The following is a 27,743-nucleotide window of genomic DNA, read 5'->3' on the forward strand; positions in this document are numbered from 1 at the left end:
TTAACAATTTCCGAGCATCTTAACTTCTAGTGGATTAAAAAAAATATGTTTCATTTTTTACAAAACCTTCTTTTATTCAGGGTGGTTTAAAATACATACAGAATTTGGTATTTATAGCACCTGATTAAACATTCAAATTAAGTTTTTTACAGTTAAAAAAATACACAACAGGGATCATTAGCACTTAAATATCTTTATACAAATAAATCATCGTAAAACTATATAACTTCAAGTCTATTATCAAATACATATCATTAAATAATTGTCTTTAAAAATCAACACCCAAAGCTAAATTTACATTGGCTGCTGGCTGACATAATACGTACAAGATTAAAACAAAATATATAGATACTTTATATAAATTACAGTAAGTTATTTTGTACTGCCGCTGAAATACTAACTAATTTATTTATCTTACATTAAATGTTCATTCACAAAAGTACATAGTTCATAACGTAAATGCAGTCCAACTCGCCTTAAAATTAGCTGAAATAAGATACACTAAAATATTCAACAGTGAGTTATTTACAGTGGTAAATACGCAGGTGGTGATTTAAAAAATGTCACTTTTTATTTATATATTTACAAAACGCCTACGACGATAAGTGTCTAGTCAATCTTGACAGCTCCATAAATCTTGATGACAAAGGCGTACGCTGCGAAGAAGCCGATGGTACCCGTCAGCAGCCAGAACGTAAGGACCATGATGCCTGTGTAACCGAAGTACAACAGGGTCGGCACCAGCTCTGAGATCTCCAGCTTGGTCAGGAAATAGAACACAGAGTAGCCGAGGACATAGACTGCTGAGCCTCCTGACACCAGCAGCGAGCGCCACCACCAGTGATAGTCCTACAACACGTTTCACATTAGTCACATTTGATTTTACTTGTTTAATGACAAGGTCAGAAATATCCTACCTAAAGAATAACTTGTTAAAGACAAGATTGGAAATCTCATTTTATTTGCTAATACAATTTTAAATGTTAAAATTATTGAAAATTTTTAAAATAGACATATCAATACATGTTTGTAATTATCTAAACTACAGTTATTATACATAGTGTACAATCTTAAATGTGTCATATATAAACACATCAATTGTTTGATTCTTTTGTTGTTAAATATTTTGCAAGAAGCATCAATTATGATGATAACCACACAACTTCAATCAATATAATCCTTGTCCACCATATATTAATTATGAATAATTATATCATCAAAAAAATGTTCTTAAGCAGATACAGTTGGTACTACTGAGAAAGTATCTAATAATTTTTTATAATCTGTCGCTTACAAGATTTTAACACATCAATGTTTGTAAATGTATTTTACAAATCAGTTTCATGGAAAATTCATTTGGTAAAAGCCACATATGAGTATATTCTGCCTATGCAAAACAGGTGATTTTATTTGTAGCAGACATCTGTGTGTGTGTGTCTGTATTTACATTAAATAGTAGCAGAAAAACTCTATTTTGTCCTCCTCCATAGACTAATGGTTATAGTCTCTGCTCTCTAACCGAGAGATCACGGGTTCAAATCCCGGGGAGGTCTAATCATGTACTTTGTACTTTGAAAATAAAAACCAGTGCACTTCGAAGCCGGCATAGCTGACGCTTAAATGAGACAAAAAATAAACTCTATTTTTATGATGACGTGTATTCGGGTTAAGAGAATTATAAATACCAGCTGATTTGAAACAGTCTTCGGGTATGCTAAATATTTTCTTTTTTTTAGTAGCAGCCCATTGGTGCAGTTATAATTTCTTTGTATCAATTTTCCCCTCACCTGATGCAGAGGATAGATTTAAATCCTCTAAACTTTGTGTTAAAACATTTCGTAACAAATAATGATGGCAAATGTCTGAAATCCTATTTATTATTTCAAAATTTCGATCGTTAATGACAAGTTTTAAACAAAATATCTTGTAATTTTTTTAAAGAGAGGCTGATCCTCTTTTAGCCCTTTTCACTCATGAGTCAGACGTCGTCCGACATTGCTATTTTACCATTCCACTCGTATGTAGGACGCCATCCGACATTGCAATGACGTCAGCTTTACTTTATTTTTAGCTGGCCTACGATGTTTCCGATTAGTGCTGTGATCGCACAGCATTCTCAGGAACTAATAAATGACAGCTGAACTACAATTGGTCGGCTGCTGATTTATTTTGCTTTGTCATTGTAGTTTTGTTTCCTAACCAATTTTCAGACGCGCAGAGGCAAGGATCATCAAATAAACATACAAAAGCCAACAGTTATCTGTCAGTATAACAAATATATGGGTGGCGTGGACCAAGCAGACTACTATTACAAATTTTCCCGTAAATCTCTGAAGTGGTGGAGTAAGCTATTTTTCTGGATGTAGGAAGTGGCAATAGTAAATAGCTTACTCTTGTTCAACATGAATAAACAAAACCATGGAGAAAAAACAATTAAACACAGGAATTTCAGAGAAATCCTCATCACTGTACTTGTAGGCCATGTCCGTAACCCTATAAGTTTGAAGCGGGGTCGTCCTTCATCAGTAGAAAAAGAAGAAAGGCTAAACAAACACCCTCACTTTCTTGCAGCTCATCCAATTAAAAAACTAAAGACTGTGCTGTTTGTAGCAATAAAAGGTGCCAGGAGGAAGAAAGGAAACACTTTACTATTGTAAAACCTGTTCAAAAAATCCTGGTCTTCATCCTGCAGAGTGTTTTGAACGATACCATACCGTGCTAAAATATAAAACTTATTAGTTTAAGTATCAAATTTTATATCTCTGTACTATAAATTAGAAATAAAATAAAATTATTATACAATATAATAATGTATATACTTTATTGACTTCCAGTTTGCTAAAAATGGGTTTTTACTGAAAATATGCTAAAATAAATACGAGCTGAGGGGGCAGACTAGTGAAAAAAATCTGAGTGGAAAGGGGCCTTATTCTGTCTGCCCTCATGTGCCAATGGCCCGTGGGAGGCATTATCAAACAGAATAAGGGAGAAACTTGATACAGTACAAGGTCTATGGGACTAAAAAATGTGCAATAGTCACAGACAGGATTTGAACCTGTGCTATCGCTAACACAGACCCAAAGTCTAGACCGCTAGGCCATTGCCACTCCCATTTTTTTTTATATTATGATAATAATTAACTAGGAGTTTTCTTTTTTCTCTTTTTTTTTGTGAAAGACATTAAAGTTACAAATGAGTTTCATCCTCTTTTAAGCCTTATTCTGTCTGGCCTTATCAAAGAGAATAAGGGGGAAATGTTGCAGTTGGCAATACTTGGTAAATACAGCAACCTCCAAAACAGTTAAAAAGGTCGTTTGTACTTTAACGTTATAAATGTTCAATAATTATGAACGTTAACAGTAATCTATTCAGGTGCGTTTGGTTGGTTAACAAGTTGCATACCTCTCCACAAAGTTGGAAGTAGACCATGACAATAGAAATCTGAGAGCAGGAGATGACTAGAATTATGAAGACAAGAAAGAGAAAACCAAACAAGTAGTAGAACTGGTTCTGCCAGATGGCTGTCAGGATGAAGAACAGTTCTATGAAGATCGCTCCAAACGGCAGCACACCAGCCATTAGAGTACTGTGAACAAGAGAAATCCAAATATATCATTATTTTATATAAAAATTAAATTCTCTACAGTAGCTTTCATTTTCCTATCTAAACTATGGGAAGAAAAATTATTTTAACACATTCATTACCAATCTACAGTGGTTTCAAGTTCACAAATATAATATTGTATAAAATACATAGATACATGTATTTTATAAAGGACTGAACGCACATGGTACTCAAAAGGTAGAGCAAAAAAGTTGTTCCTAAAATGTGCTAATGAATTTTATTAAAGATACGATAATTAGGGTTTGGTTATTACGTATATAGCCAAAAGTTAGAAATTCAATTTTATTTAATAAATATCAGCACGAACAAAAATCAAATTTTTGTTTCTTAAATTAATTAATTAATTTTTATTGATTATTTAATGAAAATCAAAAGTTTGTGATAGATTTCCAGCACTCAATAAAACTTTTGAGTTGGATTGACGTTTCATCTGACTAAATGTTGTTTTTTATGTAAAAAAACAGTAAACATACAGTCACTGTGTTACCTAACATACTAACTTAGTTAAAAGTATACTAAATTTTTTACAATTAATTAAATTATAGAAACATACAAAGTACTAGAGAAATAGATAATTGATCTGGGTAATAATAAATAATAAACATCTGGCCCTAAAAGTTTCACAATTTGGGAGGACCTGCTCTTCATTAAGAAGATAAGATTAGTTACATAAAAAACTTATCTCATAATAAACAGTAAATTTTGTTAGAATCCAAACTAAAAAATTTGTACGAAAATGTATATGAAATTATCTAGCACAAATTATCAATATTTATAATAATCTTAATTGTTTTTGGAAGTGTATACAGTGAGAGACTTTTTTAAGACCACAGAAATAAATCTGAGAGCATACATGACCACAGAAATAAATCTGAGAGCATACATGAAAGCCAATTGTATGAATAAGTTTAACTTGAAAAATTTAAGTGTTTGGTCCCCCACAAGAACATTTATTGTCAATACCATTATGTGTTTGAGGAGACAGAGAATTATACACTGACCATAACATGGGGTTCATGTACCACAGCTGGTCTGGAACCTGGCGTGGTATCTGGTTGGTACGGACAGGATGCTGAAAGGGCTGTTTGCGGTACCCAAAATAATAACCGAGGTAAACCAGTGGCAGAGAGATGCCGAACCACAGTAACAGCAGAGAGAGCATTGTAGAGAACGGTACCGCACCACTTGAGTTCTTGCCCCAGATGAAAAAGTTGAGGAAGAACCCAGTGCCGAACACGATCGCAGGGTATAATGTGGCTGTCTGAAACATTGTTATGGAACAGTTTCACACATAACTTTTATAATATTTACATAGCAATCTTTTACCAAATCACTGCGCCTACACAACATCTCCAGAGGTGGTAGAAATATAGTTATTAAACTATAAGCATAAGTGTACACTATTAGAAAGGTAATGATATTATTTAAAAATTCTAGCAAATAGAACAGATGTGAGGTGTTTGGGTAGCGCTTACTAATTGAACTATAACATTTTTCATTTTTTGTAATCATGACACAAAACAGTCATCCTTGAGCAAGATATAGAACCTAAACTATAAACTAGGACGCCATAGAAGTCAACATACAACTGACTATTTCTAATTTGAGCAATAATATGTATTTATAATACTACACAAGATAGCAGTATGCCACACCACACACCAGGTTTCACTGAAGCATGACAAATTTCAAGTACTGCCTGAATAGAAATAAAGGGTCATGCAAAATTTCAAGTTTACAGGTTAATATTATTTCTCAAGATATTGTGTAGAGACAGAAGTTAAATTTTTCCAGTCCTTTGAGTGATAGACTCTGCTAATGCTCAGTTAATTATTTTATCTCTAGATTTCTATGTTACATTTTTGGGCAGGAAGTTTTACTGCATATAATTCTTGATCATTGCATTTCTGTACTTAATAGTTTTTTTTTAATTTAATAATTTTAAATGTTATACTATTGTACCATCACATGTCACATGATTTTATAATTTAAATATGTCAAAAGATAATATATATATATATATACAGCGTGTCTCTAAAAGAAAGACCCGATTTTAACTTGTGATGATATTGAAACAAACGGCACTAGGTAACTGAAACAGCACTAGATGTAATAGGCACAAGTCTAGAGTTTCAGAAAAATCTGCTGTATATCGCTACCAACGCTGACCTTGAGTGTGCAGCTAGTCTCTCACAAAATGGTGTCTGTGCAACAGAAGGCGTATTGTGTTATTGAATTTAGGCGTTTAGTATCCAATTTCAAGCTGAACCACCATCACCAAAGGACATTCGACAGTGGTATTAACACTTTGAAGATACCAGGTGCCTCTGGGAAGGAAAAAGTTCTGGCCAGCCAAGCGTTTCTGAACAAACCGTGGAACAAATCCAACGAGCATTTGAGCCCCCGCAAATCTACGCGCCAAGACCTTGTGTTACCACGCATGACAGTGTGGTGTGTGTTACGGCGTAGTTTAACCCTCAAACCATACCGATTACAACTGGTACAAGCTCTTCGAGCTACTGCCAAAGTGAAGCAAGTGGCCTTTAGCAATGTTATGCTGTGCTAAAAGACATGGGAGATGACACTTTTATGCAGCATTTGATATTCAGCGACGAGGAAACTCTCCATATTAACTTTAAGGTTAACTGTCATTATGTGTGTATATGGGGGCTCAAAAATCCTCATGAAACCATAGAACACAAACGTGATTCACCAAAAGTTAATGTTTTTTTGTGCTGTTTTGCAAACCAAGTTTAGGGCGTACGGGACCGCGAGACCAGGCTTCACACTTTTGGCCTCCTAGGTCCCCTGACTTAACACCTTGTGATTTTTTCCTGTGGGGATATGTTAAAGAACGTGTTTATGTTAAACTAAAAAATAGAATATCAGCTGTTAGCTTCAGTGACATAAGACACCTTAAGAAAAGTTTGGGATGAATTCAGATGTCGGCTAGATGTCGTCCGTACAGTCAAAGGAGGACACATTGAACATTTATGATGCATTTTCGTAAACTTCAGTCTTTTGTGAGTAATTTAGTATGTAATTCGTTGTTATTAAGCCTTTCTTACTAGTAAAATAATATTTAAATTCAGGTCATTCTTTTAGGGACACGCTTTAGTTTAGACAACTCTCATAAAACACGATTTTCAATGAACTTGTAATTTGATTTCATGAGTGCATGATTGTTCACAAAGAAAACTGTAACGAATACAAACCAAAAATGCAGCTCTTTTCCATTTGCGACCTTTAATAGTCTTATACAGCCTGGCTGACACGTAACCTGCGATGAGACCCATGAACACATAGAGAAAGATCGCAGCTGTCATGAGAGCCCCTCTAGATGCAGGAGAGAGCATTCCCAACATCGCAAAAACTGCAGCAAAAAAATAAAATGTTGGTAACCCTTCAAATGTAATTCTATCAATGTATTTCAGACAAATGATTATACATTTCTTAAGATTAGAGAAAATGCTATTGAAGAGATTCAACAAGTTTCCTCACTAATCTAAGCAAAAAAGAGATTCATCTTAAGCTTCTACACATTACTCATTAGAACCTTTTTTGTCTGCAACCAGATTTCTAATTTCATCATTAATGGCAAAAGTAACTCTGTATCTATACAGTAACTATTTATAGTGGTTACATATTATCATGCATAAATGGTATGGGTGTGAATTTGTTCCAGAATTGAATAGAATGTTATAAAATGAAATACCAAACAGTTAAAAATTAATTGGTCAAAAAGCTGATGAATAATAAAACTTTAATATTTAACCCTTATTGACTAATCAATCTGGATTGAGATTTTGTCATTTGAAGGGATCACAGTGCCAGAAGTTCCCAACAACATTACATGGATAAAGGTTTTAAAATTGCCATAAACATAAAGATACTCTAGAGAACGGGCCAAAATCTTACAAGCATTTCGCTTTAGGTATTTATTTTACAGAAAAAAACCCTAAAACCATTACTTTAAGGTTTTAAATTTTAAAAATGTTTCTTTATTGATCAAATTTCTATAAGAACTGAAAATGTGAATGCCCATACATACAATGTGACAGACACATTACTCTGCTTACTAATTATTTTCAGTTTCAATATTTTAAGATAGGTCAAATATTGCTTGTACCGAATGATTACTATTTCTTATTATAAGTTTTATTAAGTATCCAATTCCATTCAGATTTGGTATATGGGTTTACTACACTTGTGTATCTTGGTAGCAACAGTATAAGGCTAATTTTAGAAGTAATTTTTAAAATTCTGAAACAACATCTAGGGATCAAATACGCTAAAATGTCCTTGTCTATTTATTACTGAATCAGTTGACAACTGTTATTTATCATCAGACTTCATTACAATCTGGTATGTCATTTGTCATACTTTCTTAGTTGATTGGTGATGGAGATTTACCCCTTTAGTATAAAGGGACATATATATTAAACTGTAAAGCTTATTGTAGTAGATGAGATTTTCCCATCCCTTTACTTTTAAAACATTTGATCTGAAACAAAGAAAATACATCCTATTAACACATTTGCTGCGACACTTGTCATGTACTAACTTAAAGATAATCGGTTTAGAAGTAATGTGTGTCCACCACAGCCAATGTGTTAAAAACCACATTATTTAACAAAGAAGTTTTTCAAAGCCAAAAATTGCTAATTGAAATTCTTGAGCCAGTATTGGTACGATTAAATACAGAATTAGACTTTCTTCACGAAATAATGAGCAAAATCAATGCAAGCCTTAACTATGGATCAAACTCACATATGGTAATGAGGGACATGAAGAATATCTGGATGCCGGAGCCTACGACAGCTGCAAACAGTCTGGGATATCGAGGTGGTCGGAATACGTCTCCATGCACCAACTTCCACCCAGATTCCTCCAAGGCCTCCTCTATACCCTCATCTGCGTTGTAGCGTGCTATGTCCCGTCTCAGAGTCCTTACCATGATCATGGTCAGAATACCTGCAACACACAAGGTTTTTTTAGATATAATTTTAGTGTGAGGCGGTAAAAATATTTCTTTAAGTACAATACAAGCAGATGATTCTGTTTACTTTATTAAAAATAAACCTTCTAAACATATATGAAAAAAATTAAGTAGGTTAAATTAATAATATAAGCATACTTTAATAAATAATTCTAATAGTTGTTTAATGTAACAAATGCACTGTGTGGTATTAAATTGAATATTAAAATGTCATGTGAGATAAAAAGAAGAAAAAACAATGTAAAAAAACGAGAGAGATGGGCCAAAAATATTATTTATCTATGAACATGCATTTATATTTATTCAATTATTGATTATGTTATTAACCCTTTTAGTGCTATAGCGTCTACATTGTAGACGCTGCGTTTATGTCTAAAAGTGCTAGCGTCTACGTCGTAGATGCAGCGTATTTTTATATATATTGGTTCAGTTTATGCAAGTTACTGGCTACAAACGATGACAGTTCTTCCAAAAGTCATAGAATAACGATGTTTGTATATTTATTTGCCGACGACCAGCTGTTTATAAAGTAAAAAGTAAAGTAAAGAATGTCTTATTTTACCAGGCGAAGTTAGGGCTAAGAAGCCCTCTCTAACACTTAACCTGGGGACCAACGGCTTAAAGGTGACTTCCGAACCACCACCAATGGCCGGGCAGGCGGGCCGCTTGCAAGGACAGGATCGCTCAGCGGTCAACTATCCAAGCAGCGGCCACGCTCGACGTTGCTTGATCTGGTTATCTTGCGATAACCGCCGTACCCGCTACACTGCGCCATTGGCAAACGTCATTGACGTGAAATAAAAAGGTCAGTTCTGACGCTGTGCTTCGTTTACTCTGTTTTATCTTATTTTATCGATTTAAATTTTATTATAATTGTGAAATACTACTTCATTAGTATTCCAAATTATTGCATTACTTCATTTTTCATTTTTGTTTTCCGTGTGTATTATATTTTACTAAGTTACAATGTCTAATAAGAACATTGTAGGTTATGATGAGTTACTTCACCTTTTTTTATAATTTTGTTACTGAATAAAACAATTATTTAGGTAAAAAAAGTGTTAACTGTGCTTGAATTTCTTCTTTATTAATAATTATAAAGTTAGTAAAGCATTTATGCTAATAATAGTAAGTGTATTACTTTTTCTCTTGAGCGTTTCAAACTTTAGGCCTATATGTAGGGCAAAATTTGGCGCGGACAACATATTATATTTTTAATCCACACTTCTTATTTGTTGTGTAAAAATAAAATCAAATATATGGAATTTGTTTAGTTTTAGTTGCCCTTCCCGATGGTAGCCTCAGAAAAATAATATAAAATTGTTTACATACAAAAACTGTATGCCAAAGTGAAAAAAATTATTTAAAAAAATTTACATTATAAAGAAATTTTTTTTTTTAAAACAATCCAAATACGTACAAATGTATTTTTTTTTATTTATTTCTGTTTATTGGTTATTTATCTTCAATACAAAAAAAAGTAACAAAATATGACCTCAATTAAGGAAATAGTAAGGAATTTACTAAAACTCTGCATTTATGCCCTAAAATGTTTAACACTCTTGGGTATGGCAATGCGCCAGACCCCTTAGCACTAAAAGGGTTAACTTCACATTACAGAGTTATCTTTATATTAGTATAATAAATAGTCAACTAAAACCCTTTTTACATCTTATTGTCATACAGGTGTTTCAGTATTCAACCACCATCAGTTTACATTAACCTCTAAAGCAAATAATAAATAACTAAATACATGTGGACCATTAAAACTGATGTTAAATTTATATGACACAGTTGTAATTTTGATTAGTATTTTGTATTTAATATTTTAATTTTTTCAAAAATTGGATTAGTCATATTTTTATATTTCTATTTAGAATATTATGAGTATCTTTATTATAATTAATTTTAGTAATAATGTATCCGAGTTTTTGGATCTCAGATGTGTTACATGTTGAGGAAAATTTTCTTTTGGGACCTTTAATTATTTATATTTCTAGTCAAGAAATAAATAATGTTTGTAAAATTATCAATAAATAGATAATTATATATTATCCATACGTGTTATTGAGAGTACAAGGTAGTAGTACACCGGACCATTTGTCACATAACAGGCTTTGATAAATGTAATGTATTAAATATTATATTTATATAATATAATATTTATATATATATTTGGGGCCTGTCTTATTTGTTCTTTTTACTAACGATCTCCCGGGTTACTTGGAAGAATTTTCAAAAACCATTATGTATGCAGATGATACGGTTCTACTTTTAGGTAATAAACATCCTGAATTGCTGGAAGTCTCTTCATACACAGCAACGAACATGGCTGTTCAGTATTGCCATTGTAACAACTTGGTAGTCAATGAAGCCAAGACGCAACAACTGGTCTTTGGAAGAGGAAAGAACGATTTTGGACCATTGCCAAACATTGACACTGTGGAAGAAGCCAAGTATCTGGGGTCGTAATGGACAATGGAATGAAATGGACACCTCATGTGGACAACCTCTGTAGCAAACTAAGCTCTGGACTTTATGTTGTTCGTTGAATAAAATCGATAAGTGATGTCACAGTTGCAATTACTGCATACTATGCACTCTTTGAAGCACACCTCCGATATGGTCTCACTGTTTGGGGAAAATCAAGTGTAGCCAACTTACAAAGACCCCTGACTCTACAGAAAAAATGTATCAGGATACTGGCAGGCCTGCAGCCTAGAGACAGTTGTAGAACATCTTTTGTTGAGCTGTCAATCCTCACTGTGGTTTCATTGTACATCTTAGAAACAGTAATGTATGCTCATGAAAATGGCTTGACCAGAGGCATTGATTTACATTCTTACAACACTCGTCGAGCAGCAGATTTTACACTACCAGAACACCATTCAGCATTATTTGAAGAGAAGCCTTCATATATGGGTGCAAAGCTGTTCAACTCCCTACCTACCGACATTAAGACAGAACAAAACCCCAAGAAAATGCTGAAAAGATGGCTCCTCCAACATCCTTTCTACTCAATTGACGAGTTTTTTAACTGGAGAGCTTTGAGCATCAACCAGTGACTGGACTATCATTTACAAAGCTTTGATTTGTATAATTATTTTATAACATTCTGATTTGTATAATTACCTTTTTTATGACTCTCTTACTGTTCTCAAAGAATATGTAAAATAAAGTATATTGTATTGTATTGTATTGTATTATAATAATTATTATTTTATATAGTAACACATGATTATGTTTACTGGCTCTATAATGATTTACCAAAGGTCACTGGATACATCTATGTTTGGGATCGTATGATGCTGTGACGTCATATGGGGTGATTGAGTTCAATAAACCGCATTGGCTGCTTCCATCACGCCACTGTCCTTATTCCACCACCAAGTCCACTATCTAGCCCTGGCCTCGGACACTTACCTCCTTACCCCCTAACCGTGAACCACGCACAATCAATGATGTGACTGAAAACAGTCTTTCATTTAAATTACCGATCCTTCGTGTCCCGTACACAACAATAAGTTTCAAGACAGTGGGAGTTATTTTATTAGATTCCTGGTAGGTACTAAAAGGTACCTTTCAATTGCAGTGCAATTGAAAATTCATCATAAGAATGTGTACTTTTATGTGTTCTTTTAATCAGTGGACACAAGAAGGTAGTTTACAAGGTAAGCTTGTTGACAGTTGAAATCCTATCAACTAATAACAGATTAACTAGTTAGTTTCAGATAGGATGCTAAGGTATTTATGGAATGCAAAATAGGAAAAGCTTCTATTCCAAATCAATACTTCTTAAATTGATGGTATACTTTAAATAATGTGGTCTTTATGTTAAATGTACTTAATGTACAATAAAAACAGCCTGACCTTGTTGGAGAAAACTTCAGTAACTGCTCAATATTTACTAATACAGTCAAATCTGTTGAGGTTGTGTACAAATATTACAGAACAATAATTGTGAAGCCTTGTAAGACTTAGTTGCATTCTCCAGACTCAACAAAAACAAAACACAATATACTTCATACAATTCATTATGTCACTGGTATAACATAATGAATTAATAAGAAAGTCACTTGGAATAACTTCAATTTAGCAACTTCAACTTGTCAACAGATTATTTTACTTGATATGAAAAACATAGATTGGAATCAAAATTTAATCCTCATATTTCAAAACTATAACATATAGTGAGTGCCTTGAGGAAGACTGATCAATTTTTTATAAGGTTGCTACTTTTTCCTATCAGCAAAACAAAACTGCTAACATGCAACAAAAACATTAGTCAGAAATTAGTAGATGCTCTAATGATCCTCCAGCCAACATTATATAGTCTCCAAATCAGTGTTGATTTGCCTAATTGCTGCTGGAAAATGAGCAGGCGGATATGGTAATACAAGCTGTGAGTCATGTCAATATGAATGAAGAGAACGGTACCTCAATAATTATTTAAAGATGGCAGCAGCCACATCTGTTTTGTTGACACGATAAAAATCTGAACGCTCTTGGAGCAATTGGAAAAATTGAAAACTAGCAGATAGTATAATAACACTGTTCACATATTATTTTATTTTTTAGATGAGAATTTCTGAAACCAAAGGTTTAATTGTCAAGCCACTCTGTAACAAATAAATATATACATTAAATATTAGTTGTAATAAAAATAATGTAAATATTTATCTGTGGAGTTGCTTGACGATAAATCCTTTGGTTAAGAAAGGCCTCACATTTTTATTTTTATAGAAATAAAAAATAGTGCTGTTTAACTATCTACTGGTTTTATGATTTACTTACTTTCTTGACAACGCTTATATAAATAGAATCAGTTTCAATCAACTATCCTGTGTGATACCTGGAGACTAGAGAGAACTAAAGAAACTTTTTCATCGCCTTGAATTTTACCGTGGAGTTATGTAGTGAATGTTTCGGTTAAGAGCTTGTCGGATTTATTAGCTGATTCTTAACTTGCCAAATGCAGTTATTGATTCTATGAATCTTATTCTTAACACACAACTTATCAGATACATTGAGGCGTGCTGTAACCTGCTGAATCCTTGTCAGAAACCTAAATGGGTTTTAGGAAACAAATACTCAGACTCCAAGAAACAAGTCAACTACTGAACTACATCTATTATTAGTACCTTAGATCACTAGAAGGACAGATATTTGGATGAAATAGGGAGTCTAATGTAGGATGTAAGGATATACATAGTGATTTAATGAAGTAAGATATTGCACTCACACAGAAGGAGCCCAGACATCACAGAAATAATAGACAAATGGCACACACCACTGGATTCACAAAACTTTGCAGATTTCAGTGATGCTTTGCAGATTTGCTTTTGCTTAGGCAAAACAATTCAACAATTGGAAGTTGTAAATGAAGAACCGTATAATTAGACATTGGTCATATTGAGGTTAACAACAATACCTGAGAGGAAGAAGACAACAACAAGAGAGTTGACGATGGAGAACCAGTGGATCTGCACGTCAGTCATGCCCAGGTAGATGTCCCAGCGAGAAGCCCAGCTGACATCGGATGCCATCCACTGCACAGAGTATGTGAACTGTAGACTTAGAGAGTCTTGGCTAGCCCCAATCTCCTGTGGTCGCACCATCCCCTCGCTGGGGAACTGGCAACTGTCACCCTCAAACTGCAGAGCTGACAGGTCGATACTGCTGGCCTCTACCTCGAATCCCACCACTCGGAATGTTTCCCTGGTACGTCCAAAAAGGTTTTTCATAACTGTGATCACTTCTGTCAATGTAAAATATCTGACGGAACCTATACAATGTAGTCTATGGCTATTATTTTATTAGCATTGTTCATATCCAGTTAAAGAGTACTGTTTACAATTTAAAAATCATAACACACAGATACACAATGTCTTTTCATATAATTAAATCTCCAACATGGAGTTTCTTTGAATCTTAATTACTGGTGACATGCATTTATAAAGTTACACATCAAATAACAATTGAAAAGTGATCTCTCAAAATCTTTATATGAAATCGACGTCAAGAAGAAAAAAAAACCTATACAAAAAAGAATGTACGATGTACGATAATGGACCAGGGAATGCATTAAAATATAAAGAAATAAAAACTCCCAAAACCATAAAGAAGATTAGATTCATAGTAGCAAACCTAATGGCCATTTCAACACTTTATTTGAGTTAGATCACTTCCATTACCAGTATTAAAAGATTACTAACGAAAAAATCTAATCAAATGATAAAAATAAATGAAATCTCATCCAGCAAATACTACTAAACCAAAATAACTAAACATTATTTACTTTTGGGTTTTTATTTCCAGTTATTAAGGGTATTAAGGGTTATTAAGTCCAGCATAATTTTTTAAATAAAAAATTATAATTGTTTTTAAATAAAAATAATCCAAATAGTTTTAAAAATTATTTATTCTTGGATGAAAATTTAATAATTCTTTATTGCTGTTTTCAGAAAGTAGCTATGTACTTTCAAATAAGAAGTATGAAGAATAAACAACATGTATTAAAAGCAGTCACCATACAAAGTTATTGTACATAAACCTAATTAAATAAAACATTATAATAGCCAAAAATCACTTTCTAATACTGTAATACGTAAATAGATTCAAATATGAGTTAAAGAATGTAAAATATATATAGTTGCATGATACATTTATAATGTATATTTTAAATATGAAGCTGAGTTTTTAGATTACTTTACATATGAACAATTATAACAAATAATAATTGTTCAATAAAAAAAAAAACAAATACGGAAAAACAGCTACTAAACAAAAATTAAAAGTTACCATTATTTAAATAAGTTTATACATACCTTTAACCCTTTGAGTGCCACAGCGTCACTAATTTTGATGGTACAAAATGTGCATAAAGTGCCAGCATCGCTAATTTTGACGTTTCGTATTCCGATAATATTTTGTATAGTACAAGATTATTTTGGCCAAATAACCAGACAGCTGTATTCAATAGGTTCCAAATTGTTGATAAATACGAGTTTTATGTTGTTTCTCTAACATTTTATCTGTGAAACTTATGTTGTTTGGGTACTTATCAAGAGGCCACTATTTTTGGACGAATTTTTCTTATCGGGGACAAAATAAATTACAGTATTAAAAAGGACAGACTTTCTTTAACCTATTTTGGAATTAAAAAGTTATTATGACAGTCAATGAAAACAAAAACTAAAAGAACAATGTTTTATTATTTGAAAATGTCAGGTCATTCGTGTGTCTATTTGAAGACGTTTTGGCAATAGGAAGTATGACTCATCGAGTATTTTTCGATTAATTATGGAAGAAGGAACTCATAATGAAGTTTATTTTGGTCCCTGATAAGGAAAACTCGTCTAAAAATAATGGGCTGCGATGATACCGAAGTACCTATGCGATGATTTTGTCTTCCAGTCACGCGACATAGCGGATGAGTACCGTATTGCGTTGCGTAACGGCCTTTCTTGTTGTATATGTGCCGATAACCAAGCATTTGATTAAATACAAACTAAAATAGTAACTTATACAGTATTTTACCGTATTTATTTACAAAAGCAATGTAGTGATTTGAGTTGAGTCCAAGCGAAAAACGTGAATTTTCAATGTAAATATATTAGGGTTATTATTTAGTAAATGTAAACTTTTATGTAAATATGTAAGCAAATATTCATTTTAACATTTACTAATCATATTTATTATTGTTATATTGGTGTTTTATTACATTTTTGTGTGAAAAATACACTATTACTATGTATTTTCTAAACTCTGACAAATAAAGTACAAATTATAAAATGTCGGTATCGGGCAGCATTTTGTTTATACTTAAAATGCCATGTTTTTTTTTATTCTAAAATAATATATTATACATGGGTTTTATTTAGAATTATATGGCCTTTATCATGGTATAAAGAAATAAAATATTAAAAAATACTGTGTACACTTAAATTAAGTCGAAACTTAATTTTTTATAAAAAAAGTAAAAAACTTTTTTTATAAATACTGAAATTTTTATACTTTTATAAATCAAATTTTGTATCTAATGATATGTATCATATTCTGCATTTAATGAGAAAAAAAAACAACAACAAAAGTATGAAAATCTGTTGGGTAGTTATGTTACAACAGCTTTTTTCCCAAAAGCTTACAAATATGCCAAAAACAGCCTGGCACTTTAAGCATATGCCTTGGGAAAATACATGTGGCACTCTATAGGTTAATCAGCAATCCGAAACAACAATATTGCGATGACATGTTTCATTGTAACAACATTATTGTTGAAGCATGGGCAACATCATATTATTAAATAATACTAAAAACCATAACATAAACATCAACATGGAATTGCAACATTTTTTTAACATTCAGTAAGCCTAAAGTGTGGTCACGTACCTCATATGCATCAGCACAATATAATTTTAAAATTTCTGACTAAAGGTATGTATAAACCTATTTTAAAACTGAATGCTGGAATCCAAAGGACTAAAATATAGATTTTGACCAAATTATGCGTAAGCATTAACGGTTACATAATTTTAAGCGAATAGGATTCTTTAAAATGTATATAATTAATTTTAATAAATTGAGTCATAAAATATATGGCAAAGTCTTGATATATAAATTGTGTTTCAGCAGATATGATTAAAATCAATTTTATTGGCTCTAGGTAATTATAAATATTATAGCACACCCAGAAAGGTTACCAAAAAGATGTGTACTTTTTACATGATTAACACTCACTCATTCACAGTGTGGTAAAGCAGTATCAATTTGAGGTGATTATTGATGAAGGCTCGCCCATTTGATGTAGTGCCCAGCCTGTACCCATGCTCGTATTGTACTTCATTACCATCAGGACTCACTGTTTTGGTAGCACATGGTAAATTGTCTACCAACCTGTAACATTTTAATTTTTTATAAGGACGCAATTTATTAATGATAAAAACATACAATGCTTAACCTTGCACGATGTTTAAATTTCGCTGATACCTCTCAACTTTGACATGTTTGGTGCTACCAGCTTGTGCAAGAGTAGCTTTAAATGATCGTACTCACTTATGCGTTTTTTGTTGAAAAAAGTACCATTGGAATTTTTATAAAAAGTTAAAAATAGTTGGTATTTTGTAAAATTTTTATAACCTCTTATCAACATGACTCATGCCTATCCAAAGACAAAATGTTTGCTGCTCCTAGCTTGTGCAAGCGTACCTTTAAAGTAGTTTTGCTCACTTATGCATTAATGGATTTTGTTAAAACGAGTACCGTTGGAATTGTAATGAAAATTTTCAAATAGTTGGTATCTAGTAAAGTTTTGTAACTATACTAATTATTTGTTATTTGACTTGAAAAGTGTTCAACAGACACCATTTTGTTAATATTAAACAAAATAACACAATTATATTTTTATAATTTTCCTATTATCTATTCAAACGTATATGCCAGATTTGGTTTATTTAGCTTAATTATGTTTAGAGATAATAATTTTTTCATAAAAAATACAAAATGGTGGCTATGGGCTATACAAGACACTTCTCATCCTATGTTTATATGAAATTTTTTTATTTGAAATTATGAGTACTATTAGCCACAGAAGTTTGTGACACGCTTTTGTGAACACTCTGTGTATATTGCACATCATTGGTGAACACAAATTAGAATATGAATTAAACAAATTATGAAATCACTTTTTTTGTTTTAGATGTTTAGGATGGATGTGGAATAAATAACCCCTATAAATATTCCCTACAACTTTGAGGTCAAAAACAACATCATGGCCATAATTTCACTTCAAACTTGCCGACCTTTCATTTGAGCGGTTTGATACAGACTAATGACTGAACTTTACTTTTCATTTGGGATTCTAGCTGTAAATTAATGTCTCATTTTTAAAAATTCAGTATTAGTGGTCATGGTTTTGTAACAGTCTTGTGCAATGTCAAAACTCTTTTTGATCTTCAGTGAGCAATTTCAGGACAAATTTGCAACTACTTGTTTTAAACCTAAATTCTTGGAAAGAATTTCGGTAACAATGGTTTTGTGTGTGCCAAATCTTTTTCCAACTTGCACACTGTTACACGATTGTCTGCTTTGATTGCTGTCCGTCAAGTTCAATGTTGTTGCGGGTTGATATTGAAAAGGACTAGAACACAGATTACTTTCAATGGAATCACAGCCATTTTGAAATTAAATGAAAAGTGTCTTTATTTTGAGGCAAGTTAAGGCTGTTTAAGCCGTCTCTTCCATTCAACCTCAGATTAAATGGATGAACCACAAATTAAGGAAAAGGGACATGGCTTCTTTCTAAAAGGCTTGCTGGATCATTTGAGTTTTGGGGTGTTGGATCTTGACTCACATTTTCTCGAGTTTTACCCTAAAATACAAGATAAAACTAAAAATACTGAACTGACCATATGACAGCTGTTCCTAGATACTGTTCTACTTTTTCTATGATATCACAATGTCTGGTCCTAAAAGGGTAAATAGATACCAAATAAGGACAGATGAAATATGCATGCCGCTGCAGTCAATATCTTTAATGGCTAAGTTACCTTAACTGTGTATGCTAAACTATTGCAATAAACTTGTAACAACTCGAAATTTTCTGATGCTGCCACTTGACAAACTGTAAATCAGTATCTTATTCTTTATTTATTTATTAAATGTTGATGTAATTTATACTTTGAAGACTCTTGGAGCAATTGGAAAGTTCTTTAAATATCACTAAATGTTAATGAAAACAATACTTTTTCACAAATTGTTTATTTTTGAGACGAGGCCTTTTGAAACCAAAGGTTTCATCATCAGGCGACTCCACAAACAAATATTTAAATAAAGTTTGTTACAATTAATATTAAAACAATGTATAGTGTAAATATGCAAATATAGAAATTTTGAAAATATAGCTGCCAGTATGAAAAATTAGATATGACTTCAGTTTAATTTTTGAGTTCAAATTAAAATTCCAGTCAGCAGTTTAATTTTTGAATAAATTGAGAAGAAAGAAGACTGGAATTTTCCAGGCTATATGCTATTATAATTTTAACTGCTAGGATATCACAGGAAAACTACTGCATCTTATTGAAATAATATAAACTTGATTTAACACGAATTTGTGACAGTTTACTTACAAATGAACTGAATATTCATGTCGGATTCTGTACATGACTTTTAATTGGTCCTCATACGACCAGTGCATCGGCATCCCTGGAGAATGACACAGCAATCTGCAGCTGACATCTTGAGCCATCCGTACCTCGTACGGTGTGTTCACAATCCGATCTCCTCTGAGCACCTCTCCTGTACACAACAGTCAGTCACCATTTTAGACTTAATATCACTTGAATAGCTCATTAAAATTTGTAATTTTATTCATTTTTTAAAAATATTATTTTATTAATTTTTTTAAGTTTTATTTTATTAAATTTTTTAAATTAAATTTTATTAAATTTTTTAAATTAAATTTTATTAATTTTTTTTAATTTTATTTTATTAATTTTTTTATATTATTAAATTTTTTAAATTAAATTTTATTAAATTTTTTAAATTAAATTTTATTAAATTTTTTAAACTAAATTTTATTACACTTTTTAAATTAAATTTTATTAAATTTTTTAAATTAAATTTTATTAAATTTTTTAAATTAAATTTTATTAAATTTTTTAAATTAAATTTTATTAAATTTTTTTAATTAAATTTTATTAAATTTTTTAAATTTAATTTTATTACACTTTATTGAATTGGCAGTTTCTTAACCTATTGGTTATAGTTTTGTATTAATATTAAATCTAATTTGTGTCTTCAATGCTGAATAAACATAAACTTGTAGTTAAATATATTTCTGGTCGTGGAAAGCTGAATTTGATCTACTTCAAATAAAATTATCCTAATGTGAGAAAGCAGCTATGATACTATAAAATAAAAACAATGTTGTTTTGTAAAATTACTACAATAAAACTACAGTATTATTTACCGTTCTAAAAACAAAAATAGTCAAAAAATACCTCAATTACTAGTAATATTCAAGATATATTAGAACTTAAAACTAACTAATAATCTAATTGTAAATTTAGAAATGGTACTTTATCTCTTCCTTTCATACTTTAAAAATGGAACATTTACTAGTAAAATAATACTTGATCTTAAATTAAACTTTGTGAGTTTATTTTTGTATTTTATAGATCTAAGTGGTCATGGGGAAATCTAGAATTTTTGAATCCGATTCTCGAATTTAAAGTCCTAATAGCTTTTTTAGCCTAAGTATGGTTGAAAAAAAAACATTACATATCCAATTTCTGCTATTCTTAAACTTTTGGAGATTTTCTGATAATATGAAAACTAATCCAAGAATACCTGGCTACATTTTAAGAACTAAGTCATATCCCAAAAGTTTTACAGTAATTTGATAGGTTATAATATAGACTTCCTGAATACATGCCTTTAATCTGCAAAAAAAGTGGGCATATATTTATTGTATCACTTAAGAGAGACAAGGAACATATTTTAAACTTAAACTGTTTAAAACATTTCAAACCACTCCTAGTTGTCATAAAACATATTAAAATATAAATATATTTTATTTTATAGAGGAAATACTTATACAACTAAAAACAATTAGTGATAGCCTATATATGCTTCGATCAGCTGACATCACAACATACATGCAATAGATGCGCACAAATATAAAAATACAACATAGCATCAAAATGTTGTTTACAAAAGTATAGTTGTAATTATGTTCTCTATCTACAGTTTTTTTATAAACAAAGCACAGAAAAAATGTTTTTAGCGATCGGTTATTTGTGCACTGCCAATCTGTGAATAGGCACAGTAGACTTGTGGTGATACTATAATACAGGGTGTCTATAAAAGAACTCCGGGGTTTAAAAAATTAATATTTTTAAAACTATAAAAGATAGCAACATTTGATCAATTCCTTTGAAACAAGCAGCTCAAAGAGTTTTACTCATACCAATTGGGAATGTTTCTCTCAACAGTTGGCAGCACTGCGGAGCGTTGACCTTGAAATGACGTAGCGGCTGCGGCAGGCAGTCAGTGTCGTCTGGAGTGCCGCGCTATGGCGACCCCTCAACAAAAGGCTCAGTGTGTTATTTGGCTCATAGAAACTAATTCTGTTGTTACTGTACAAAGAAACTTTCGACGTAGCTATGGTGTTGACCCGCCTACAGACAAAACAATTCGTCAGTGGTTAAGTGCGTTCAAGGAAACAGGAAGTGTTTTGAAGCAAAAGTCGCTGGGTAGGCCGCGTGTGTCTCAAGAGAATGTAGACAGAATCCGAGCTTCATGCACTCGAAGCCCTAAGAAATCGGTAACAAGACGCAGTCTGGAATTGGGGTTACCAAGATCAACAGTCCATAAGGTAATTCATAAAAGACTTTGTTTAACTGCCTATAAGATTCAACTTTTACACCATATCAAACCGGCAGACAAGGTTAAGAGATTCGACTTTTCTGTTTCCATGCTGGCTAAAATTGATGAAGATAATGATTTTTTTAAAAGTGTGGTTTTTAGTGATGAAGCTACTTTTTATGTGAACGGAACTGTAAACAGGCATAATTGCAGAATTTGGGGTTCACAGCCGCCCCATGAGTTTATTGAGTACGAACGTGACACGCCCAAAGTGAATGTTCGGTGTGCTCTTATGCATGACAGAGTCATAGGTCCCTTCATTTTTGCCGAAAGGAATATCAATGGTGATGTCTATTGTGACATGTTAGAGGAGTATGTTTATCCTCAGTTGGATGACATTGAGGCGGAGAAAGGTTTAGTTTACTTCCAACAAGATGGGGCGCCGCCACACTTCAGTTTGCGTGTGCGTGAGTCACTGGACGCTCGTTTCGGTAACAGGTGGATTGGAAGGGAAGGACCTATTCCATGGCCACCAAGGAGCCCTGATATGACTCCGTTGGACTTTTTCTTCTGGGGGCATATCAAGAATCTTGTTTATGCGGAGAAAATTCAAAATGTTCGCCATCTCAGGGAACGAATAGTGAATTGCGTGGCGTCCGTTCCCCCTGACATGCTCGCCAGGACATGGGAAGAGGTAGAATACCGTTTCGACGTGTGCCGTGCCACTAACGGAGCTCACATTGAACTTTACTAAGTTGTTAAAAAATCTTGAAAATGTAAGCTTTCTAATCATGTATAAAACATGTAGGTACGTTTTTTACTTTATTAAAATATTTTTTCTTAAAACCCCGGAGTTCTTTTATAGACACCCCGTATAATAACTGCAAGCAAAATATTATTTACAAAAGTAAGATCATTCAATAAGTTATCTATTTATGGGTTTTCAAACACGAAGTATGATGAAAATATGTTTGAACAATAGGTAAATGTACATCCCCAACAGACTACCATCCACTTGTATACATGGCAAACTTGTATACATGTTTTAATTAAATTACCTAACTACGGGTTTTTATACTTTAAGTACAAAAAAATCATGTTTTCACAATCATGATAATTTTCATAATGGTGACCACTATTGTCTACGAATCAACACACTAGACTCAAGGTGCTGCATAACCGAAAATACTAACTGCACACAAAATACTATTAGTAAAAGTATGATATTTTGTAATAAAGTTATTTATTTATAGTTTTTAAAACACAAATTATGGCAAAAGATGTTTCAGGGATCATTAGTTTGTTACCACAAGCATCACACTGGCAATCATCCAATAATTTAAGATTTCCACAGATTCAATTGTCAAATCCCAATGATTGATTCTCGAATCCCAATCTGGAAGTCTCGGAGGATTAGGAATTTAGGATTGAGCTTGGACACAATACTAGATCTAAGTAACAATTATTTTCTCAGCGATCAACCACTAAGGGATTGATGGAGTTGGCATAAACAAAATACCACATTGTCAACCAGTGACTCAATCAATTTAAAAAATCAGTCTCATTTTTGTAAGAGTAATTCTGAGATACTACACTCTCAATCTGAAAAAATAAAACAATAATTGTTTAATAGCATATATTAAAATATCACATAATGCTTTATTTTACCTAGGTTTTCTGACTTGTACTTGTATGTCCTGTTTTTGGGCGGACAGAATGGAAGAGAGTAGTACTCAAATGGCAGCTGAGTCTGAGTGCTTGTCATTTTTACAGCTCTCACTTCGATCCGATCTCCTTTCTTGAACTCTACTGGGGCGACGCCAGGAATGTAAAAGCTCAAGCTCAGCCTCGAACTGAGAGTAAGAAGGAGGAAAACTCGGATGATCGTCATCTCTGAAAAAAAAAAAAACATTGGTAAATAACAACAGTTAAAAAAGACAAAATAAAAATAATTTTCAAAACACTTTCTGTACTACACAGTTCTATAATTGCGCTGAAATTATTCGTGATTGTTGTCATTTTAAAAATAAAAAAATATGACAATATGGTTTTATACATTCAGATTGATGTTGATATCACGTGAACAAAAAGTACAGTATTATAATTATTAAATAAATAAATAGGTTTAGCATAGTGTCCAACTCATACAGTGCATCCTTCTGAATAAAAAAATTAAAGTAGATATTTCTACTACCTATATAATATTGTTCATTTTTTTAATTTCATCATACTGTTCTTCAACCTTGAATTTATGTCTCTGTGATTAGACCAAGGACTACTTTTTGGGGTTCTTCATCTGGTGGCGAAATCAGAGGTCAGGATGGCGGTTAGTTAGTCTGGCTAGCATCCAAATAGTAGTTTGTCTTCTCACTGGGGAGTTTCACGTGCAAAAGGCGCAGCTCTAAACTTCTGTCTCAACCTTGCTTCTCTGGGCATTGTCATTCAGGTGATGGCTAGGAGGAATGCCTACCGTCTTCAGCAGGCGGGGTTTCGGTAAACCTCGGGTTGCAACAGTGGGCATTGTAAAATTAGCATCCTGATTCAGGAGGATGCTTTGCACATGATCTCTGATCAGATGCCTCACAGATTTTCCTTGAGCAAACCCTTCAGGGTTGTGATACCTTCTAGAGAAGTTTGGTCGAAGAGAAAAACCTCTTCCAGTAGCGGAACTTGAATGGTTTACGGATAGCTCTAAAAAACAGAATGTAGTGGTCTCTATGGGTTCTTATATCACAGGTTTTCAGGCAGAAGTCACAGCCTTTTTTATGGAGTATGCTCATTAGAATCTTCATCTGCATTATAGGAGTAAGACAATTAGCATTTTCACAGATAACTAGGCAGCATTGAAGGCGTTCAATTATTGTGTGTTCAACTCTAAACTTGTCTGGGATTGTTATAAAGTCGTTTCTTCATTTGGTAGAAAAAATAAGGTTAACATTTGTTTGATTCCTGGAAATGAGGGGAATGAGATAACTGGTGCCCTAACCAACTATGATGTCCACCATGACAGGATTTCAACCGTTCTGTGACACTTCGAGGACTGAATCCTTAGGGCTGCCTCAAAGTGGATTCACAACTGAACATGAGAGAAGGTGAAGACCGCATCCGGGTATGAGGATGAGTAGGTTTATCAGGCAGTCTTCTTCCTCCAAGGTGGCGTTTGATTTTCTCTCTGAAAAATACGCAATGGCCTGTTTCCTTCTGAAGAAATTTATATAACGCAAAAGCCAAATCCAAATTATGCATTTTAAAGACTTCAAATAGCCTAATCATTTGTATTATCAGATTTCCAGTAAAAACCGGATATTGGCATTTATTGAACTATCCGTTGATACTGAAAGGGTTAAAGGACAGTGGGGAGAGACAGTTCTATGAAAAGTGCTTAAAGGTGACATTAACTGGCACACGTAATTTCAAAAAATTATATAAACATCAAATGTATGAGGGATAACTTACCATTGTGTATTTAAGTGTAAAAAACATAAAATTAACAGTGATAAATTTTAATCAGCAAAAGTACTAAGACCAAATAACTCTGACCCATTTGAAAACGAAATATTTTAAGAAATTTAAGTAGACAATGTGATTTACAAAAAAATGATAACGAGGTAAAAGAACATTTTAGCGAAGACTGATAAAAGTATCTAAAGCTACACTAATAAATTATGTCATTGTAGGTTATAAGTAGAGATTAACAAAAAGGATTTAACCATATATTATAATAATCACATTAACTGTCAGGCTATAAGATTGTTCAAACATGAGTAGTTTATTCTTCAAACACTTTCCACACAAACTTTTTAGCACATTTTAGGCAAATTACTGCTCCACACTGCTGGCAAGAATATTTTGTTCTCATCTTTAACTGTGTGGGACAAATTGATCTTTTTTTAGTTTCCAAGAACTTAGGTACATCTCTTGACTGATTTTCATTTAGAAGAAGATATAGTCATGCAACAAACATTACACGTCTCTGAGACAGAACTAGACAATAAATATTCACTGCAAGGGGCAACATAAATTCAATTATGATACCAGCTAAACCAAACCAAACAAAGAATTCCACTTGACTGAAAAGTAGAGGGATAGATGGTATCCATAAATGTGGGAGGGATTTGGAAGATTAGCTTTTGTGTCAATCTCCAAACTGTATGATGCAAACTGTATGGTACACACAACCATTTTATTGTTTTTTTTTTTTTTAATAAATTTTATCCTAGCTGTTTTTAATGTATTATAACAATATTGCTCAAAATTAATTCAAACAATGTAAAATCATTTGTGTGATATTTAAATAATTACTGCAACTACCTTTGTTGTTGTGTAAAAAGATACCAGGGGTAGGGTACGATAAGCGGACCCGGTTTTTTATATAGAAATTGGCAAACGATATTACTTAATCATAACCATCGATATAATCAATCGATACTGATTAATTATTTTGAACTATTAACTTAAATAATCTATATCAACAGCTGTAAACACTCGAAAATAATACACGTAGGATAATATTTCAATTTTACATAAGTAATTCTGATTATTAAAAATGGCAGTCAATTTTAGAAAACTACACGACGTTGCTTTTTCGTGGCTTCAACATGTTGGACTCGTACCGAAAAACTCATTATGTGAAATTTGTGGGAAAGAAACAACTGTAACTGTGAGAGGAGTAAATATGGTCGTCTTCAGTTTTCCTAATTTTGGTTATAATAATTTGTTTGTTCACTGTAAATATTAAATTCATATTTTAACTTAATTTAAAACATATGATTGTTATTGAGGGCTATAGGTACTTTTATATCGATTGATAGTCTAGGATTTGAGAAGCGAATATTAGGTATCGATGACCATATTCTTCGATATAAAAAACCGGGTCCGCTTATCGTACCCTACCTGATACCAGATACGCATCCTTTAAAATAATAAGAATTAAGTTTTAAAAGTTATTAGTTTTTAGATATAATGCAATAGCTGAACTATTCCATAATATGAAATACCTATGACGTAGCCTATTTTGATTTGTTCTGTAGTTTAGATAATCAGAAATATCACTGATTTGATTGTCATCATGGGCGCTTACCACACTGTAGCCATATATGTATGTTAAGATGATAACATCACATAAATATCAATTAAATGTTACAATATGTATCTTTGTATAAACCACCCAAATACAACTAGGTAGTGAAAATCCATTGAACTTTACTGAAGATCCCAATTTGGGCATTTTTAATATATTACCTTAACTATTTAATTATTAAAGTTCACTGCTTTCAAATACTTCTTGATAGAGACGCATAACAAATATTTAAAAGTATGAATTTCAAGTCTAAAGATAGAAGACTTTCATTACACCATAACCTAAAAATTTCAAGTCACAAGCTATTTAATTTATAGGTTTCTGAAAGTTTTTAAACGATGATCTAGCGTAAAGAATTACAGCAGTTAAAGGCCGATGCTTTAGATAAATAAAAACAAATTGAAACTGAATAATTCATGGTTAATTCATAAACTACTGTCAAGTGTCTAAACGAAAAGTACATACCAGAATTACACATTTTGTGAGGAAATAAGCATGGAGTTACGTCGTCTCATACGATTATAATGTAATAAAAAGTCGATTTCCGCAGTTAATAGGATAATGTACACATACTTTTATTGTATATTAATCGAAAAACTAGAGAAAACTACAGACGACAATTAATTGAGACTAATCTTGACGCTTCAGCTCAATTCAGTCAGACTCAGAATGAC

General features: G+C 32.5%; 1 protein-coding gene across 2 annotated transcripts; it reads right to left on the reverse strand.

The window, feature by feature from the left end:
• Positions 1-48: 48 nt before the first annotated feature.
• On the reverse strand, positions 49-27,743 carry LOC124365027 (transmembrane 9 superfamily member 4). Of its 2 annotated transcripts, none has more exons than XM_046820913.1 (10): positions 27,535-27,743; positions 23,658-23,882; positions 19,751-19,919; positions 17,364-17,519; positions 14,056-14,342; positions 8,396-8,599; positions 6,841-6,998; positions 4,627-4,886; positions 3,403-3,586; positions 49-849 (listed from the first exon to the last, which is right to left on the reverse strand). In XM_046820913.1, the coding sequence occupies exons 1-10, from the start codon at positions 27,545-27,547 to the stop codon at positions 610-612; spliced, it is 1,896 nt and encodes a 631-aa protein (XP_046676869.1). In that variant the 5' UTR covers positions 27,548-27,743; the 3' UTR covers positions 49-609. The 2 variants fall into 2 exon arrangements, with proteins under 2 accessions (XP_046676869.1, XP_046676870.1); XM_046820914.1 differs by lacking the exon at positions 27,535-27,743 and adding an exon at positions 27,231-27,384.

The sequence above is a fragment of the Homalodisca vitripennis genome, chromosome 6, assembly GCF_021130785.1.
Source record: "Homalodisca vitripennis isolate AUS2020 chromosome 6, UT_GWSS_2.1, whole genome shotgun sequence".
Lineage (NCBI taxonomy): Eukaryota > Metazoa > Arthropoda > Insecta > Hemiptera > Cicadellidae > Homalodisca > Homalodisca vitripennis.

Excerpts from the sequence above, each read along its gene's own strand:
- LOC124365027 (XM_046820913.1), bottom strand. Across the intron at positions 17,520-19,750 it reads CATGAATATTCAGTTCATTT|GTTGGTAGACAATTTACCAT; the intron begins GTAAGTAAACTG and ends AAAATGTTACAG. Across the intron at positions 14,343-17,363 it reads CTTTACCACACTGTGAATGA|GGAAACATTCCGAGTGGTGG; the intron begins GTGAGTGTTAAT and ends TGGACGTACCAG.